Source organism: Arachis hypogaea, chromosome 17, assembly GCF_003086295.3.
Source record: "Arachis hypogaea cultivar Tifrunner chromosome 17, arahy.Tifrunner.gnm2.J5K5, whole genome shotgun sequence".
NCBI lineage: Eukaryota > Viridiplantae > Streptophyta > Magnoliopsida > Fabales > Fabaceae > Arachis > Arachis hypogaea.
The window spans coordinates 125,523,864-125,542,975 of record NC_092052.1 but is presented as its reverse complement, the minus strand read 5'-3'; the positions used below and the strand labels follow the sequence as shown (position 1 = coordinate 125,542,975).

General features: G+C 32.9%; 2 protein-coding genes across 3 annotated transcripts; both read right to left on the bottom strand.

The window, feature by feature from the left end:
- Positions 1 to 9,646: 9,646 nt before the first annotated feature.
- LOC112767399 (F-box protein CPR1-like) lies at positions 9,647 to 11,238 on the bottom strand. The gene has a single exon (XM_025813260.3). It carries the CDS (start codon positions 11,041 to 11,043, stop codon positions 9,892 to 9,894), a length of 1,152 nt encoding a protein of 383 aa, XP_025669045.1. The 5' UTR covers positions 11,044 to 11,238; the 3' UTR covers positions 9,647 to 9,891.
- A 1,182-nt stretch (positions 11,239 to 12,420) lies between these two features.
- LOC112766729 (F-box protein CPR1) lies at positions 12,421 to 15,498 on the bottom strand. 2 transcript variants are annotated; one of them, XR_011875663.1, is made up of 3 exons: positions 14,119 to 15,491; positions 13,462 to 13,844; positions 12,421 to 12,747 (listed from the first exon to the last, which is right to left on the bottom strand). XR_011875663.1 is itself a non-coding variant. In XM_025812620.3 (2 exons), exons 1-2 carry the CDS (start codon positions 15,347 to 15,349, stop codon positions 13,819 to 13,821), a joined length of 1,257 nt encoding a protein of 418 aa, XP_025668405.1. In that variant the 5' UTR covers positions 15,350 to 15,498; the 3' UTR covers positions 13,339 to 13,818. The 2 variants fall into 2 exon arrangements, 1 of the variants encoding a protein (XP_025668405.1); XM_025812620.3 differs by lacking the exon at positions 12,421 to 12,747 and having other exon boundaries at positions 13,339 to 13,844; positions 14,119 to 15,498.
- Positions 15,499 to 19,112: the final 3,614 nt, after the last annotated feature.

Below are 19,112 nucleotides of genomic sequence, written 5' to 3'. Positions count from 1 at the left end.
TTCATCGATGAAATAAATATCATTTTTCGAATAGTCAATCCAAAGGATTTGGATCCTCTAAAGTTTGAATTTTATTTTAAAGAGTAAAGTGTGATCTCTGACCATTAATTTTATAGGTGGGACCAATAATAAATATGAGAGAGAAACTATTCAAGGGTAGAAGATGACACTTTATTTTCTAAAGTGAAATTCAAACTTTAGAGGATCAAAATCCCAATCCAAAAGCCCTTCCCTTCCCTTCCCTTTCCTTCCCTTCGCTAGTTTTATGTTTTCAAAGCAATTTCAAGTTCGGGTTAAGTGAATTGGTATATGAATTGCGAATAGCTTAGCAATCCAAGCATGGATAAGAAGAAGAGGTTGAAGTACATAGTGAACAAAGCAAAAGAGGAATCCACCATGGAGAAGAAGAAGAATGACAAGAGCAAGAGCATTCACGACATATTTTCTCTTGACCTGATTCACAGAATCCTATTGCGGGTGCCGATCAGACATCTCGCTCGCCTCAAGTGCGTTTCCAAGCTCTGGTGCTCTCTAATTTCCGATCCAGACTTTGCGGAATCGCATCTTCACCTCTCTCTCGCACCCACTCACCCATGCATGCCTCCTTGTTCACCTAAAAGACTCCACGAAAGCTTACCTTGTTCACCTAGAAGAAGTATTTAATGGCGACAATTACCAAGTGAAAGATGTATCTTTCCCTTTCAAGAAGAAGCCACCTTCTAAGTTCTGTGTCATGGGATCCTGCAGAGGGTTTGTTCTCTTAAACGGACAGCCATATTTTTTTGTAGTATGGAATCCACTCACGAAATTCAGAAAAAGAATATCTTACTCTTGTCTGGTTCATCGTAGTAAGCTCAGACGCTTAAATTTTTTCCGTGATGTGCGTCTGTATGGATTTGGTTATGATGCGTCACGGGATGACTACTTAGTTGTTGTAGCTTCGCAGGATAGTGACTGCCAACACTTAGATTGCTTGTCCTTGAGAACCAATTCATGGATTAATCTTGATGCTGCACTCCCCGAATCATTGGGTTTTATGAAGCGGCGATCTCCTGGGTTGTTCTTGAATGGCTCTATTCATTGGTTGTCTTACTCTCTTCAAGAACATTACAGTGAAAGTCATCTTATATTTGATTTGAAGGAAAGAAGTTTCTCAAGGATATCTTTGCCCGAGCAACTCATAATGCATGGTCCTGTCACAATTGTCACACTAGGAGGGTGCCTAGCCTTGTAGTATCAGGACTATGTTGTTAAACATAAAACACGCATATGGGTGATGAAAGAATACAAAGTGAACTCATCTTGGACTTTGTATGAGATTCCTTGTTTAAAGTTTGAGCCTCTATGCTTATCCAATGGTAGTGACATTATGGCACTAGATCCTACTTCGGTATCTGGACCATTAAAGTTTGCCAAATATAATATCAGAGAAGAGCTGCTCCAACATTTTACATGTCCTCATCTTCGACAAGATACATACTTCTTTGCAAGTTGCACTGTTTATACAAAGAGTCTCTTGCTACTCCCTAGTGATATATAGTAAGTATAAGGATAAGAAGAACAATAATGTTATTTAGCTCTTCTGCTATGCTTCGCACCACATTATTCCGAATTTGAATTTTTTAAATTTTAGTTTTTAATTTTAGAAAATAGAGTGAAATCTCTTACCATTAAATACTTTTTCTGTTATGTTTTTTTTATATCCACCTATAAAATAAATGGTAACGAGCTATAATTTCACAAGTTCAATTTGGAGAGAAGTGGTACTTCTGAGAATTTTTGGATGGTTTGTGCTAGTTGGTAGAGTTAATACCAAAGACAGGTTGAGTAGATTAGGCGTTATTATTCACAGTGATAATATATGTGTACTGTGCAAGAAGGAGATAGAATCTATTCATTATTTATTTCTTCTATGTGAACTAACATGACAGATGTAATGCACTTGGTTGAGGTCTTTTTGGTAGAGTTTGGGCTATTCTTGGAATCATGAGAGAACTGTTTGAGAGTTGGACTGGTATGCACATTCAAAAACAAGAATAGAAGATATGGTTGACTGGATTTTTTGCAGTGATTTGGAACATCTGATTGGAACGTAATGACAGAATTTTCAATAATAAGAAAGCAGGTGTTAAGATCATGTTTTTGAGCTACAAAAAATGGATTGGCAGTGATCCTTTTGGTTGTTGATGGCAATGCTAAAAATGATAGGAGATTTATGAATTTTGTATGTAATACTGCATGTTGTCTGGTATGTTTTGCTCCACTCTAATGTGTTGAGCTTTCTTTATTTCAAAAAAATACCTTTAAAAGAAAATTCAAAATTTGAAAAATCTAAATTTCATTATTTCTGCTAGTTTTTATTACTATTTTGTAATTGATGTAACTGAGCAAGATATATTATACATCTTGTTGCATTCAGATGTGACTTCTGACTATTTATGTTCAAACTTGATTTATCAAATGCTTGGGGGATTATTAATCGCTATCTTACTTTCTAAAGATATTTTTGATAAAAAAAAAAGTTAAAAATTTCTTTGAGTTTGGAATTTCAAATTACTTTGAGAGCAAAATACTAAAAGAAAGGAAGGGTCGATTTGGATTGGCATTTCAAAAAAAAAACAGCAGAAGTTTTTTTGAATTATGAAAAGTTAATTCGCAGCTTTTTAAAAAAGTAGAAATATATTATTTTTCCTTTGTGATAAGTCATTTTATCATTTTCTTAAAATAATTGACTTTAAAATAAAAAAATATACTTTTATTTTTGATTCTATGAAAATGTTTTCTGTTTCTACTGGAAATACTGACCCTCTATCACCATTTATACGCAAGATTTCATCTGTTAGAAACACTGATCATTTTCACGCAATGTTCCATCTGTTGGAAGTATTGGTTCTCCACTACCATTATCACGTAATGATTCATCTGCTAAAAGTATTGACCTTCCAACACCATTTTAAAATAATGTTCCATCTGAATCACCTACTTCATATATTTCTTTCAGTTATTTTTTTTTATCATTTTACCACTCTATTTTTATTATTAAATTTGTATTTAATATTATTGTGTGTGATATAAAATCGTAGTTTTAATTTTATTTTTTTCACATGTGATTTTATTTTTATATAGCTTGCTACTATTTTTATAATTAGTTATAACAAGTTATTGAGTTATTTATCCAAACGCTACAACTTTAAAATAAATAATTTTATAATTAAAAATCCAAACACAAAATAACTTATTTACAAGATGCTATTAATAAAAATTCTTATACGTTAAGCTCTTTTTCCAAAAGAATTTATTCAAGTTATTTATCTAAACTGGATCTAAGATTTTATTCTATATATTTATATATATTTTTTTAAATATTTAGAAAAATCTTTTATTGATAAATTTTCTATTCGTAGCTTCGTAACAAGATTTTAAACATTTGCAACAATTTTCTGCCATTTATTATTATTGCATTTAAAATAGAATGGTCATTGCAATGGAGTGGTGTGTTCTTGCAGCTATGAAAGTGAGATTATCAAGAATATTGTTCAAGAGGTCTCGCAAAAGCTAACTCCTGAACCACTATATATATTAAGCATCCAATTGATTTTGATTCTCACTTTGAAGCAGTAGAATCACTTTGGAATATGGAATTTGACAATACCATTTGCATGCTGGTCATTTATGGAGATGGTAACAAGACCACATTTGTTTGGGAGTTGTTTAACAAGTTTCAGCATCAATTTGAAGCTGCGAGTTTTCTTGATAAAGTCTCTGAAAAATCAAGAAGTGCTGATGACCTAGAAAATCTCCAAAACATACTTTTGTATGAGATGGGTGTGCACAAAAAATCTAAGCTGGGAAGCACCTTAAAAGGATCTTCTCATATAACACAGTCTCCGCAATAAAAGAATCCTTCTAGTTCTTGATGATGTTGATAGTACAGAACAATTGGATTCATTGGCGGGAGGAGGCCATTGGTTTTGTCCTGGTAGTAGAATTGTTATAACAACAAGAGATGACAATTTCCTAAATAATCAAGTGTTACATGGATTTAAGATTAAGAAATATTGCATTAATGAAGGTGAATTTGAAGGAATGGAAGGTGCTAGATCCAATCAGAAGCAAGACAAAGTCGTCGAGGAAGATATGGTGGGCTTTGTGAATATCTTCAACGATGTAACTAAGCAATCAAAGGGAAATGACTCATGTGTTGATGTTCTCTCCATAATAGGCATGGGTGGTTTGGGTAAGACTACTGCTAAAAAATTTAGTTCCCTTGTTGTGTATGGGTTACTGTTTCTAAGGACTACAAAGCCAAGGAGCTTCTTCAAAGCCTTCTGAAGGGTTGTCCGAGTCGACTAAAGGCGAAGCCATAAGCGAGGACTATCAAAAGAGCAAGGTCCAAAAATTCTTAGCGATGAAGAAGTATTTGATAGTGCTTGATGACATATGAGAGCTTGAAGTTTGGGATGAGGTAGAATTCTTTTTTCCGGATAACAAAAATGGGAGTGCAATATTGATAACTAGTCGTAATGATAGTGTGGCAAAATATACAAGATCAAAGTCCTACTACCCTCCATTGTAATAATAATAATAATTTTTAATTATAAATATTCAAATTATGTATTATTATGGTCTACTTATATATATAATCAACAACACTCTTATTATTATTACAGTATTATTTCATCCATCTCATAGTCTCTCATGAATTGCCAAAACCTAGCTACGTACTTTAACTACTTTTAACTTTGGTACAAAATCAAAATTATAATATAGAGCATCATTTAATAAACTAGCCAACTTTGTATTTCCTTTAATAACTTATTTGTTTGATGTTATATGTACAAAATAATCAAATACAATGATATATACTAAAAAAATAGCTAACAAAATTACGTATGACAAATTTTGTTATCATATGATTGTGCAAAAAAAATATACTTTACAAATTCAAACATTTACTAAAGTAAATACTTCGATCAATAAAACATATAGATTGTTAAATCAGTTTTTATTATAATTATTGTCATATAATTTATTATGATAAAATTTTTTATTATAAGAGTTAATTATAAAATAAAAAACATATCTATTATTTTAATTATATAAAAAATTATAAACTAAAAAATTATAATATTAGTTTTTGCTCATTGCGCAAGTCTAAATTTAGTTGGTGATATTGTATTTAGAAATTTTTTTTTATTTGCCATAATTTGCTTGTAAACACCTAAAAACCAGTCGTTTTTCATAATTTGATGCTCAATCTACTATATATCACAAAAAAATAATGTCTATTATATCAAATAGTATAAAATCAACTTAAATCTTTTTTATAATAACGTACGAATAGCTTTTATGATATAGAATTAAAAATTGTTCTATGAAAAGACTTAGATACAAGGATCTGAGGCAGATATGATTCTTCTCTAACATTACAGCATTCATTATCTAATCTTTAGCTATTAAACAATCAAATCAAGAAAAAATAGGAACAAGTAAGTTAAATAGTCTTTTTTGTTGTGATACTTGGATAGAGTCGCCTAGAAAAACGGAAAAGAAAATATATATAGAACTCCTCGTCACTACTGTCATCATTAGAAAGGGAAGGATCTCCAGATTCATCACACTCTATAGTTTTTTTGCCACCAAGAATATTATGCTCAAAATATATATAAAACTCCTCACAGTCTTTATTTTATATTTTGTATTTTCTTAAAGCATTGATCTCTGAATCTCTAAAAATAGGATGCAAATCGGCTTCAAAATTAGCAGCTTTCGTATCAAATCACATCATTGCTTTATAATCATCGTATCACAGACTCTTGAACAATTTTTTCAAGTCAAAGAAGTTCATAAGGTCCATGTCCATCTCTGGAAACCTCTCAACTAACCCATCTCGGTAACTCAACTCTCTCCGTTTGTTCCTCACAAATTTTCCCCTATGGTGGAACACAGAAATAGTGAATTTCTCCATCTGTTCAATACAAACAGTTAACTAAAAAATCAGGAACATGTATGTCTTTTTTTGCTAATCATTAGTTTCAATAAATGCATGAAAATTTGAGTAAGTGACAAAATGTGTTATGCAAACAAGTTGAAAAATATGAGACTACTATTCTTTGTAGAAGACTAAACAAGTTGAAAAAAATGGGACCACCATGAAAGTAACTGATAAAGGGTTACACTAACTGATAAAAGTATAACCATTTTTTACCTTACTCGAGGATGCCCCCGCTAACACCGATTCCCTTGACGGCGTCTTCTTCCTTGCTGGTACGTTGAAGAAGGATCGTCTCTTTTGTTACTGCACAACCATCACTCTTTCACTCCAGCTTCTCCTTAGGGTTAACAATCACAGTGGATAACTGAAGGTTAAGGGCAAAGTGAAACGAATATAAACGAAGGAAACCAAAAAAACGACGCCGTCTCATTGCATATGTGGCAGTAACGGACACATCAGTTCACGTAACGGAATAGCAAGGCAATTTCGTTCTGTTTTGACACATGGACTGACGGAAGGATGTAATGTGTCCATGTTTCGTTTCCTGAGGGATCTATTTGTTACTTTTTTTTTTCAGGGGCTAAATTGTCCGAACGCGAAATCCTCATGAACCTAATTATCACTTTACTCTAAAAAGTATTAAGGGCTTGTTTGGACGAGCTTAAAAAAAGATCTTTTTCGAGTTATCTTTTTTTAAAAGATCTTATGGAAAAGTAAAAGTAATTTTATGTTTGGATATCTCATACAAAAAGATTTTTTTATCTATCAATTATGTTTGAGTATAATAATATAAAAGTATTTTTTTTTTTGCTTATTTATTAGATGAAAAACATATTTTTTTTAAAAGAAAAAAATCTTTTAAAAAAAGATGTAAATTGTAACTTCTCAAAAAAGATATTTTTTATTTTTCTAGAGTTTTTATTTTTACTACTAGAAATTTATCAAACACGCTAAAAAATAAAAAAAATCTTTTTTTTATTGAAAAAATATATTTTTTTTATCAAAATAATAACGTTCAAACAAGTACTAAATCCCAAATCGTTATTTTGTAAACTTATGGGTAATAATAAAAAGATTGGTTTTTAAGGATATAAAAGGATAAATTATTTTCTATTTTTTAAACTCTTAGATATATGAATAAAGTGATAATTAAGTTTATGAAGATTTTGATTTTAGATTAATTAATATTTAAAAAAAATAATTTGTCTAAGATTAACACTTTTAAAAATTTAATTATTATTTTATTTTAGATATATTATTTTTTAAAAATGTAACATAATAATAATTATGTTAAGTGTATATTAAAAATTAATTATGAAATTATTTATCTAGATAAAATATATATCAAAATATAAAATATATACTAAAAATAAGTTAAAGAATATATATTTATATACACAGTGAGAAGCTTAAATTGTCTTCTATTCCAGTACATTATTGTGTGTGCAAAAAAGCTGCCTTAAGAAGCTTTATTACATTTTTCATAATAAATTTTTATAGTTTGACGGACAAAGTAATTAAGCATTAATTTTGTGGGATATAACGTTTAGAGTTTTTTTTCTTCTTTGAGTTTGCAATAATTTGCTTGTAAATACTTAGAATCAATCGAGTTAACAATGAGTAAGATTAAAAAAAAAATGTATATTTTGTCTATATAATTAGTAAAATAAAACATCTTAAAATTTGCATAATTTGATGCTTAATCCATTATAAAGCACAAAAGGTAATGCCCATTATACCGAATAGTATAAAATTAATTTTCTTTCTTATAATTGGGTAGGAGTAGTTTTTATGATATAGGAGTAATTTTTATGATATAAAATTAAAAATAATTCTATAAAAAAAATATGAGACAGATATGATTATTCTAACATTACAACATTCTTTACCTAATCTTTAGCTATTAAAAAACCATATTTTTTGGTGTCTATTCTATTAAAAAAAGTAGTTTTTTTTTTGTTATAGAGCCGCCTAGAGGGGAAAGAAACAGAGATACAAGACTGTTACAGTGTCCACAACATAGTTTAGAATTCAAAATTTGTAACACAATCCTGAAAATTGCAAAAGCTTATACACAAGGATATGAGTATGTGCATCTATTTAAGATACTTGAGACTCAATCGGGGTGTAGACTGTCCAAAAGAGGATCATCCTGATCCAATCTGCACCCTTCGGAATCTAGAGACTTTAACTGTTGAGCTTGCTTCCCATTATAACCTCTCGTATGGAATATGGAGGCTCAAGAAACTGAAACATCTTGAAATGATGTTATGTGTGACTAGTAAAACCATTCCACCTGATACATCAGGAAAAGATTGTTTGCCGAATCTCCAAATCCTCCAACTTGTCAATGTTAAAGGAGTGATAATGTCCTCCATTGTTAATGGAAGATTCTCCAAACTAAGAAAATTGGGATTAGAGTGGAATATCAAAAGTAAGTGTACAGAGCATGAACTATTACAAGGCTTGCATCACCTTAAAAATTTAGAAAAACTAAAACTAGTGGACTTTAAGAAATTGACATTAAAGGCACATGAATTTCCTTCAAAGATTCCCCAGATAAATATAAAGATGTATGATCTTGATGAGCTTAACTTTAGCTACAGTTTCTTGAACAGTCTGGGAGAACTTACCAGCCTCTGTGTTCTCAAAGTAACCTCACGAGGGATGTTCAGTGAAGACTCTCTTAGCCTTGCCGCTAAAAGCTTCCCAAATCTTGAAGTGTTTCATTTGAAAGGGATGGGTGTCAAAGAATGGATACTAGAGAAAGGTGCAATGTCATCTCTCCAACATCTGATCATCAAAGACTGCAACTGGGATGAACTTTCAGAGTTGTGGTCCTTGACTATATCAACAATAATCTTGATATTGATTTTGACTGAACAAGAAAAGCATCCATATATTGCTAGCTACTTTAGTCTGATGTATCTGTCCTAGATTGGTAGTTTCTTTTACATATTAGTTTAAATGTATTAAGTTAAAGTAAGGATATAAAATAAAAATCCTTAGTAACTGACTAGATAAAAATCTGATCAAGAACAATTTTTTTGTTTCAACGAAAAAAAACAATTTCTTGGTTTCGAAGAAGAAGACAGGTCAAGAAGTGTAAACGCCATGTCACTATATGCGTATGTGTTGTTTCAAGTGTCAGCTCCTTTGAAGCCTTACACTGAAATTTGTTGCTACTTGGTGGGTGAGGGTCAATATTCAATAATAATGTGTTTGATGTATTTGAGTCTTTGAGAGTTGCTTTACTAAACGGGAATTTGAGAAAAACTCAATATATTTGTAATACGCATACACATTTCGCTTTGACCAAGTGTTTGTTATGAAACTCCACTGGCATGTCCAGTTTCATTGCCAGTTTTTCTTCTTTATTTCTTCAGTTATAAATTAGGTTATGTAGTTGCCCTTTGGTAACACCTAGTTCAAGTAACCAACTCAGTCTCTACATCAATTCTTGGTTAATTACCAATGCTTTTTTGACTAACGATTTCATCAGTCACATATTGATTACTTGTATGACATTAAGATAGATCTTATGTGTTTGATTTCATTCTGATGTGCCTAACATTATAAGGATACACATCAGCTAAAAAATATTTGTGGCGTTGCCAAAGCTAACATGGCAGCTGAAAGTATACAATCAAATTAATGAGAAAAGTATATTTATCTATAGCAATCAGCAGAAACAACGAAGCATGTATAAGATTTTCATAGTAAAATGTCACAGCTTTAGATATGAAAAAGAGCTAAACCCTAAAACCTCACCACAAGACTAGACTCTAGAAAGCAAGGCAGTGATTAATGATTCCCCAAGCACTTGATAAATCAAGTTTCACCATGGATAGTCAAAACTCAGATCTGAATACAACTTGATGCACAATGCAGAATAGTTAAATAGCATTTTTCTTCTTCTTCCTATCCTTATGCTTACTATTACTAGGGAACGGCAAGAGACTCTCTGTATATACAGTGCACCATGTCCAGTTGTAAGTCTGCAGTTGAAAATGAGGACATCTAAAACGTTGGAGCAGTTCTTTTCTGATATTATATTTGGCAAACTTTAATGATCTATATATTACTGCAACAACGTCACTATCATTGGATAAGCATAGAGGCTCAAACTCTAAACAAGGAATCACATACAAAGTCCAAGATGAATGCACTTTGTATTCTTTCATCACCCATATGTGTGTTTTACATCCAACATAGTCCTGAGAACACAAGGCTAGGAACCCTCCTAGTATGAGAAATGTGGCAGCATCACGCATTTTGAGTTGTTCAGGCAAAGATATCTTTGAGAAACTTCTTTCCTTCAGATCAAATACAAGAAGACCATCACTGTGATGTTTTTCAAGATAGTAAGGCAACCAATGAATAGAGCCATTCAAGAACAACCCACGAGATCGCCACTCCGTAAGACCCAATGGTTTGGGGACTGCAGCATCAAGATTAATCCATGAATTGGTTTTCAAGGAGAAGCAATCTAAGAGTTGGCAGTTACTATCCATCCAAGCTATAACAACTAAGTAGTCATCCAGTGTCGCATCGTAACCAAATCCATACAGCATCGCATTACCGGAAAATTTAAAGTACCTGCCCTTAGTACGATGAACAATATCTAACCAAGAGTAAGATACTATTTTGCTGAATCCGGTGAGTGGGTTCCATACTACAAAAAAGTGTGGCTCTTGGTGTAAGAGAACAAACCCTCTGCAGGATCCCATCAAACGAAACTCAGAAGGTGGCGGCTTCTTGAAAGGGAAAGATACCTCTCTTACTTTATAATTTTTGTCGTTGAATGCTTCTTCTAGGTGAACAAGGTAAGCTTCCGTGGAGTTTTTTTTGTGGATGCACGCATGGGTGGATGCAAGAGAGAGGTGAAGATGCGATTCCGCAAAGTGTGGATCGGAAATGAGAGAGTGCCAAAGCTTCGAAACGCACTTGATGCGGCCGAGATGTTTGACCGGAATCCTCAGTAAGATTCTTTGAATCAGGTCAAGAGGAAGGATGTCGTTAATGCTCTTCTGCTTCTTCTCCTCCATGATCGATCACTCTTCAGCTTTGTTCTTTTGTTAGGGTTTCTGCCTTGGTACAACACGGGATTTGAATCTGCTTGTGAACACAAGGGATTATTAGATAAACTTATAAAGCATTAACCCCAAATTGTTATGTGGAAACTCAGGTGCATGCACCTAGTTTTCATCTTTGTAAATTTATGGGTATATAAAGAGTTTTTTTAATTTTGATATGGAGTGATTATTGGTATATAATATGGTTACAGAGGTATATGGTGTTTTATTGGATTGTGATGATTACGCAGAATAAATCGGACGGACCGATTGAAAGGACTATAATTGGGCGGTCCGATTTTAGTAATCGAACAATACACATGTACTGCTTGACTGCTTCCACGTGGGGTGCATGCAGCTACTTCTATGATTGGCTTCGTTGCATCTATATCTCATTTGAGTGTCACCTTCATACTGCTTCTACGTGGTGCGAGTGTCATCTTCGTACTACTTCCACGCTTCCACGTGGTGCTGAGTGTCACCTTCGTACTGCTTCCACGTGGTGCGCATGCAGCTGCTTCCGTGGTTGACTTCGTTGCATCTAAATATCCTATTCGAGCGTCACCCCTTCTCTCTTTAAAGAAATCGGGCTTCCACGTGGTGCTGAGTGTCACCTTCGTACTGCTTCCACGTGGTGCGCATGCAGCTGCTTCCGTGGTTGACTTCGTTGCATCTATATCCTATTCGAGTGTCACCCTCTCTCTCTTTAAAGAAATCGGGCAGTCCGATTTCTTCCCCCTAAACAGGATTCAGGATATACTATATATCACCCTAAAACTCCATAACCCCAGCGTAACTCACATGTGTGAATCATATAAAATAAAATATAGCCTAGTAATAAAAGATTGATTTTTAAATATTTAATTACTCTATTCGTCTTTTCTTTTAATTTTGTAATTATGTATTTGTGAAGAAAAAAAATAGTAGAGTTAATGAAATATTTTTTTACAAATTAAAAATACTCACAAAAAAGAATCTAATGAGATCTTTAAACACATATTTTTTAGAAGGATTATTCCAATAATTTTAATGCTTTTGATATAGAAAAGACCTATATAAAGATCCAATTGAAAGAAAACGAATATAATAAATTGCGAATTCGATAAAACATAAAGACTAACAAAGTAATTAAACTTTTTTTTAAATATAAAATAACAATAATTATATTATGTGTATACTAAATAATCTATCGTGGATCTGAGTTTCATTTAAAGGTCTGGCCAATGAGTTGCTGGCGAGTGAACTGACCACTCGACCAACTCAATTTGGTTAAAAAAAAATACATGTATTTATAGACAAATATATAATAATTAATTTAGTGACTATTTTTTATATGGCTAAATATATACATTATATGATAAATGATTTAGTAGTTAATTATAGTATTGAGTTATTAACATAGCACACAAATAACTTACAATGAATTGAGTCAAGGACTAGTGTTAGACCTATACAACCAAATAAAGAACTACAGAAGTAGCCAAAAATAAGATACTATGTGTTGGCCCCTGAGAGATGCAGGCAAAATTAGCTGCCAAAATAAGTGCATTTGAGAATAATTATAGACTATAGTTGTTCATATTGGAATTTCTAGTTATCTTGCAATTAAGTGATTTTATGGTGGTGTTACATGTGGTTGTTTTCTTCCGTTGCTGCTAGCTTTTTCTCTGCCTTTTGCTGCATCGAGTAAAGTATTAGATCATCAAAATTGTTAGATCAATCTAAACTCTAAAATATATAAAATAGGCCTATGTTTCAAAGGATTTTTCCATGTTGCATTTTGAACAAAGTATTAAATAGTGTAGATTTAAAGCATAATCTTCTTTCCTCTATGGTTACTCTCTGAGTTTCTGGACACTGCCTTAATAGTTTGAAAGCGAAATGAAAGAACATGCACTACAAAATTGAAGAGGGATCAAATATAAAATTATCCCTACTATTAAGAAAGGCATATTTAACATTTCGATCTAAAATATTTATTTGTATCTAGTTCTGCTCATGAATCTCAGCCATCCCCTTTTTTTTAACCTATTAATTTTAGAGTGCAATAGCTTCCATCTTCTGTTACACATTCAGAAAGGGGTTTAAAGAAAATGGAAGCTAGCAAGTTAAGTCTTCATTTGCTATCCAATATTTAAGTCTTCATTTGCTATCATATTCCACATACACCTCAGCTTAAAAGTTCAGAATTGCATTTAATAAAAATATATCTAAAAGCTAATCCTAAAACTACAAAGTACCTAATAAAATAATGTTGAAAGGCATACATAAAATGTAAAATTTACACCACTATAACAATTATATCAACATGCTACAAGGTTTCATTACCAGATACAATCAATGAGAAAAAATATACTTATGTATAGCACTCAGCACAATAACGAAACATACCTCACCACAAGACTAGAGTGTAGGAAGCAAGACTCAAAATAAAACAACTCTGGTATACTGTAACTTTTTGTTTCTGGGTTTGCCATCATTTGCTAGTGAACTTCTAAAAACAACAACGCTAAAGGTAAGATTAAAAGAAGGAGTATATTATGTAATCTGCAAAATAAAACCTATAAGTTTTGCATAACCAACTAAGAAATATTACTATTAGATTTGATTCAAAATATATATTGGATTGAAAAAGAGACTAAACTTCATTTGCACTTTTCAAATGTTCTTCTCCAAGTGGCAAGTTGTCCACTCATATGTTGGCTCCTCATTCTCTCTCTGTTTGAATCTTGGGTGATTCTAAAGAGCCTAAACTTGATGGTGAACTTGATGGCCTGCCAAAAAGCAGAACTGGTAAAAGTCAAAACTTTAGTCATGAAAAAGATCTAAACTTTGAAACTCCACCACAAGACCAGACTATAGGAAGCCAAGACAATGATTAATGATTCCCTAAGCATTGATAAATTCAAATTTCAATATCCATGGAATAAAGTGACATTTGATTGAAACTTGATGCATAATGCATATTGCACATTACTTATTCATTAATCACAATGCATTGAAAACGAATGAGAATAGATTTCAAAGCATAGGAAAATAGTTACATACAGTTTTCCTTCTTCTTCTTATCCTTATCCTTAATGCCGCTAGGGAGTGGCAACACGGCAAGAGACTCTCTGTATACACAGTATCGGATGGGAGGCGGACAAGGAAGATTTTTAAAACGCTTGAGCATGTCTCCTCTGACATTGTATATGAAGTACCCTATTTTATCATAACCTCTTCCAATAATATCACCATTACTGGATAAGCACAATGGCTGAAAGATTTTGCAAGGAATCTCATAGAGAGTCCAGGATGAGTGCACTTTATATTCTTTCATCACCCATATCTCAGTTGTACCGCTACTATAATTGTGACCATACAAAGATAGGCAGTCTCCTAGTAGGGCGAGCCTTCGAAAGGGGCATGCAATGATTAGCAGTTGTTCCGGTGCAGATATCCTTGAGAAAGTCCTTTCCTTCAGATCAAAGCAAAGAATAGCATCCCTGTAATCTTTAAGAAAGGAAGGCACCCAATGAATAGCGCCATTCAAGAACAACCCACAAGAATTGTGGTCAAACCAATCCAATGGACTGGGGAGTACAGCATCAAGATTAATCCATGAATTGGTTCTCAAGGACAAGCATTCCAAATGATCTTCTTGCCTTTCATAATCCCTACAAGCTGCAACAACTAAGTAATCATCCTGTGATGCATCATAACCAAATCCATGCAGATGCGTACTGTAGGGAAGCCTAAAGCTATGGTATTTAGGACGACTAACAATATGAGAATAGGATATTCTTTTGCTGACTCCAGTCAGTGGGTTCCATACCACAAGAAAATGTGGGTATCGATGCAAGAGAATAAATCCTCTGCAGGATCCCAATACCTCAAAATCAGAAGGTGGTTTCTTCTTGAAAGGGGGACACACCACTTTTTTTGATGCATCATTGTCGTCTAAGTAAACCAAGTAAGCCATAGTGTAGTTTTTCATGAAGAAGCATGCGTTGGTGGCAGCGGGAGAGTGGTGAAAATGCAATTCCGCAAAGTCAGGTTCGGAAATTAGAGAGTACCACAGCTTGGAAACGCATCTGAGGCGAGCCAGATGTCTGATCGGCACCAGCAGAAGGATTCTGTGAATCAGATCAAGAGGGAGGATGTCGTGAATGGTCTTGCTCTTGTCATTCTGATTCCTCTTCTCCATGCTCGATTGCTCTTTTGCTTTGTTCACCGTGTGCTTCAGCTGCTTCTTCTTCTTATCCATGCTTGGATTGATGAGCTTTTTGCAATTCATATAACAATTGACTCAACCCCAGGGACTTCAAATTGCTTTGGAAACATAAGGGAAGGGTAGGGTCAGTTTTGGATAGGAAATTGAAAAAACAATACCATTTTTTTTTTTTTGAGAGTGTATAAAGAAGTCTCAAAATTATCCCTCAAAATGGAAGCTAACAAGTTAAGCCTTCATTTGCTATGATTTTTTCAAAGGTCAGAAAAAAAAAAAAAAAGGAGTAATTACGTAAACCAGTCCCAAAGATTTTAGAATTTGACATTTTAGTCTTTAAAGAAAATTAATACACAGATCAATCCCTAAAGTTTTACTCCGGCAGACAAATCAGTCTCTAGTTTATTTTCTGGCAGAATAATTACCCAAATCAATCCCCAAATAAAAAAAACTAATGTACAAATCAACGTTTCTCTCTGTTAGACATAATAGTCTTCCGTCCAAAAAATTTTTTTTATTATTAATTGCACAATAATATTATACTATATCTTTTGTATTTTTTGGACAAAAATAATAATAAATTTATTCATTAAATATATATATATATATATATATATATATATACTCACTCAATAATAATAATAATAATAATAATAAATAAAATTATTAGAGATTATTTTACAAGAAGTTCAAAGTTAAAATCATTTGATATTTTTGTATTTAATATAATCAAAAGATGTACTATTTTAAAAAATATGTTTGTATTAAAAAAATCTATTTAATATAAATTCAAATTAAAATATTTTTTTAATACATATTTTTTAATATAAACATATTTTTTTACATAGCACATCTTTTAATTATATTAAATACAAAAATATCAAATGGTTTTAATCTTGAATTTTTTGTAGAATAATATCTAATAATTTTATTATTATTGTTATTATTATTATTATTGAGTGACTATATATATATATAAGAATTTAATAAATAAATTTATCATTATTTTTGTCTAAAAAATACAAAAAATATAATACAATATTATTGTGTAATTACTTTGATTTGTACATTAATTTTTTTTTTAGGATTAAAATGTTCATTTTTAAAATCTTTGGGACTGATCTGAGTAATTACTTTGCTGAAAAATGAATTGGGGACTGATTTGTTTGTCGGAGTAAAATCTTGGGGATTGATATGTGTATTAATTTTTCTTAGGGACTAAAATGTTCGATTTTAAAATCGTTGGGACTGATTTGAGTAATTACTAAAAAAAAGAAGGGGCAAAGAAGAGTAAAGATACACAAGACCGTTCTTGTGTCCACACAAGTTAAAAGCATCCTATATTGCTGTTTCTAGAGCAAGTAAATTCATCCAAGTTTTGATTGCTGTCATGTCCTATGCTACTAAGTGTGTGTTTGGATTACGGTTTGCAAACTGAGGTTTGTATAAAATTGATTTTGTAGAATTGATTTTGATCAAAAGTGAGTTAGTATTAACGTGGTTTATGTTTGGTAATTCTTATTTAAAATGGATTATAGTAAACTAAATATTGTTTGGATTACATTATTCAAAATCATTTTTAGATAAAAAATTACAAAAAAGGACATGAATTTAAATAATTATTTTATGTTATCTTATAATTTTATTTTAAATATTTAAATAAATTTTAATATTTTTTTAGTACTCTCAATATTTTTTAGTACTCTAATAGAATTAATAGAATTATAATACAAAATAAAAAAAATATTCCATACAAAAAAGAAATAACAATAACAGTAAAAGAACTCATATAAAAAAACAGAAATTTTATAAAAAATAATAATATACATAAGAGAGTATTAGAAAAAAGTACTATAAAAAAAATAAACATATGAATAATGAAGGACATAATTGGTACATAGAACCTAAAGTTCAATCTAACGTGAAAAGGTGAACGGAAAAGCTAGAATTTTTAGCTTTTGGTAAACCTGGGTTGAAAGCAGAAATCACTTCTACGTTTACAGCATAAAAATATTGTCAAACATAAAGATGAAGCTTTCAAGAAACTCAAACGAGCTTCTCTCTTCTCCAAAGCAAATCCAAACACACCCTAAATAAGAAACTGCTGTTAACTTGTTCCATTTGGCATATAGCTGTTTTTGGCATTCTGATGTGATGTAGTAAACATAATTTGCCTTTTAATATAGTTGCATTTTACTACAATCACCATTAAAGTGATTAAGACCAAGTGAATTTTTTAATTAGTTGGTTTATTTCTGTTTAATTCTATTTTGAGTTTTCATTAAGCATATTCTAAAATCTTGCTAATTATTCTAGTCTGATTTGTCTGTTTTGGATGGTAGTTTCTTTTACATATTAGTTGGGTAAAAAACGTAAACAAGCCAAAGGAAGAATAATTTAACACGAATAAACCAAAGTAAAATCTGATTCATCAATCAACCAAAGTACATTTTTACGTAGTTCGAACCAATGTGGTTCGAATTCACTTTCCAAGTAATTCGAACCAATATAACCCATAGCCACATAATTCGAACCAATTTGGTTCGAACTCTAACTTCATAATTCGAACCAAATAGGTTCGAATTACACTGAAGAAATAGTCACCAAGTAATTCGAACTAACATGGTTCGAATTACTCAGAATTCGTTCCACACAGCAATTTAAGTTACGAACATAGTTTCCGCATCATGTCTTAATAAAACTCGTACAGTTATTTATTCCGGTGTGCATTAGACATACATTTCGTTTAAAACTGCGGAGACAGAACATATTCATTAACTAAAATTCCATTCAAAGTACATCGCACTAACGTTAACAAATTCTATCAGTCACCAACTACAAGTAAGAAAACCGATAATAGTGGAATCTAAACGCGAAATTGAAATAACAAAAGTACCAAAGCCACCAATACACCTAATCATGTCCCCGTGTGTGCTCTGCTCCTCCGAGCTGTGGGCAACTCCGACGTGTGTGGCCGGGCTGCCGACAAAGCCCACATCTCTTTGGCCGGTTCGAATCTGCCTCGTCCATATTGGTCCGTATCCGAGTGGACCTGGGACGACCCTCTCTCGCACGCCTCTTATTGGGGTCAGGGATGACAGTCGGCCCGTCATATGGTGGCCAGAAACCCTCCGGAATGGGAGGTGTGAAACCCATCTGATACACACTGAAGACCGAACTAAGACGATACACCTGGTGGACGTAAGGCTCCCATGTAAGCTGTGAGTAGGCACAGCATGCCAGTGCGTGGGAACACGGAAAATGAAGTGCCTGGAAGTATCCGCAGTCACATGTGTGAGATGCAAGCGAGACTCTGTAGCTACCCAGTGAGAAAGAACTAGTCGGAGTTGTCTATGCGACAGTGAACTCGGAGTTATCCCTGTCGTACACAGTAACCGTGAAGCACCTAGCCGTCTTCAAGTTGGCCTCTATACACTTCACCAAGTGCTGACTAAATTGTTGTCCGGTTCCCATCTGCGCCTCAGCCTCTCTCCCTTTGCAAACAAATAATTCGGCCAACCTTTCGTATGTTGCCTTCACTAGCGAGCACACAGGAAGGTTTCTGACACCCTTAAGGATCGAGTTCACACACTCAGATATATTCGTCGTCATGTGTCCGAATCTACGCCCCTCATCACAATGTTGTGTCCACAACAAATACTCAATCCGGTTTGCCCAATCACACATCGCCGGGTCTTCGGACCTAAGAATATCAAACCAGTAATAGAACTCGACCTCGGTCTTAGCGTACGCCGCATTCACAAGTAGCCTCCTTGCGTCTTTGCCCCTAAAGGTGAGGGCGAAATTTGCCGCAACATGTCGAATGCAGAAT

Coding starts and splice junctions, on each gene's coding strand:
- LOC112767399 (XM_025813260.3), bottom strand. CDS start 11,043: ATGGAGGAGAAGAAGCAGAAGAGCATTAACGACATCCTTCCTCTTGAC.
- LOC112766729 (XM_025812620.3), bottom strand. CDS start 15,349: ATGAATTGCAAAAAGCTCATCAATCCAAGCATGGATAAGAAGAAGAAG. Junction 13,845..14,118: donor TAAGAAGAAGAAGGAAAACT/GTATGTAACTAT, acceptor GCTTTTTGGCAG/GCCATCAAGTTCACCATCAA.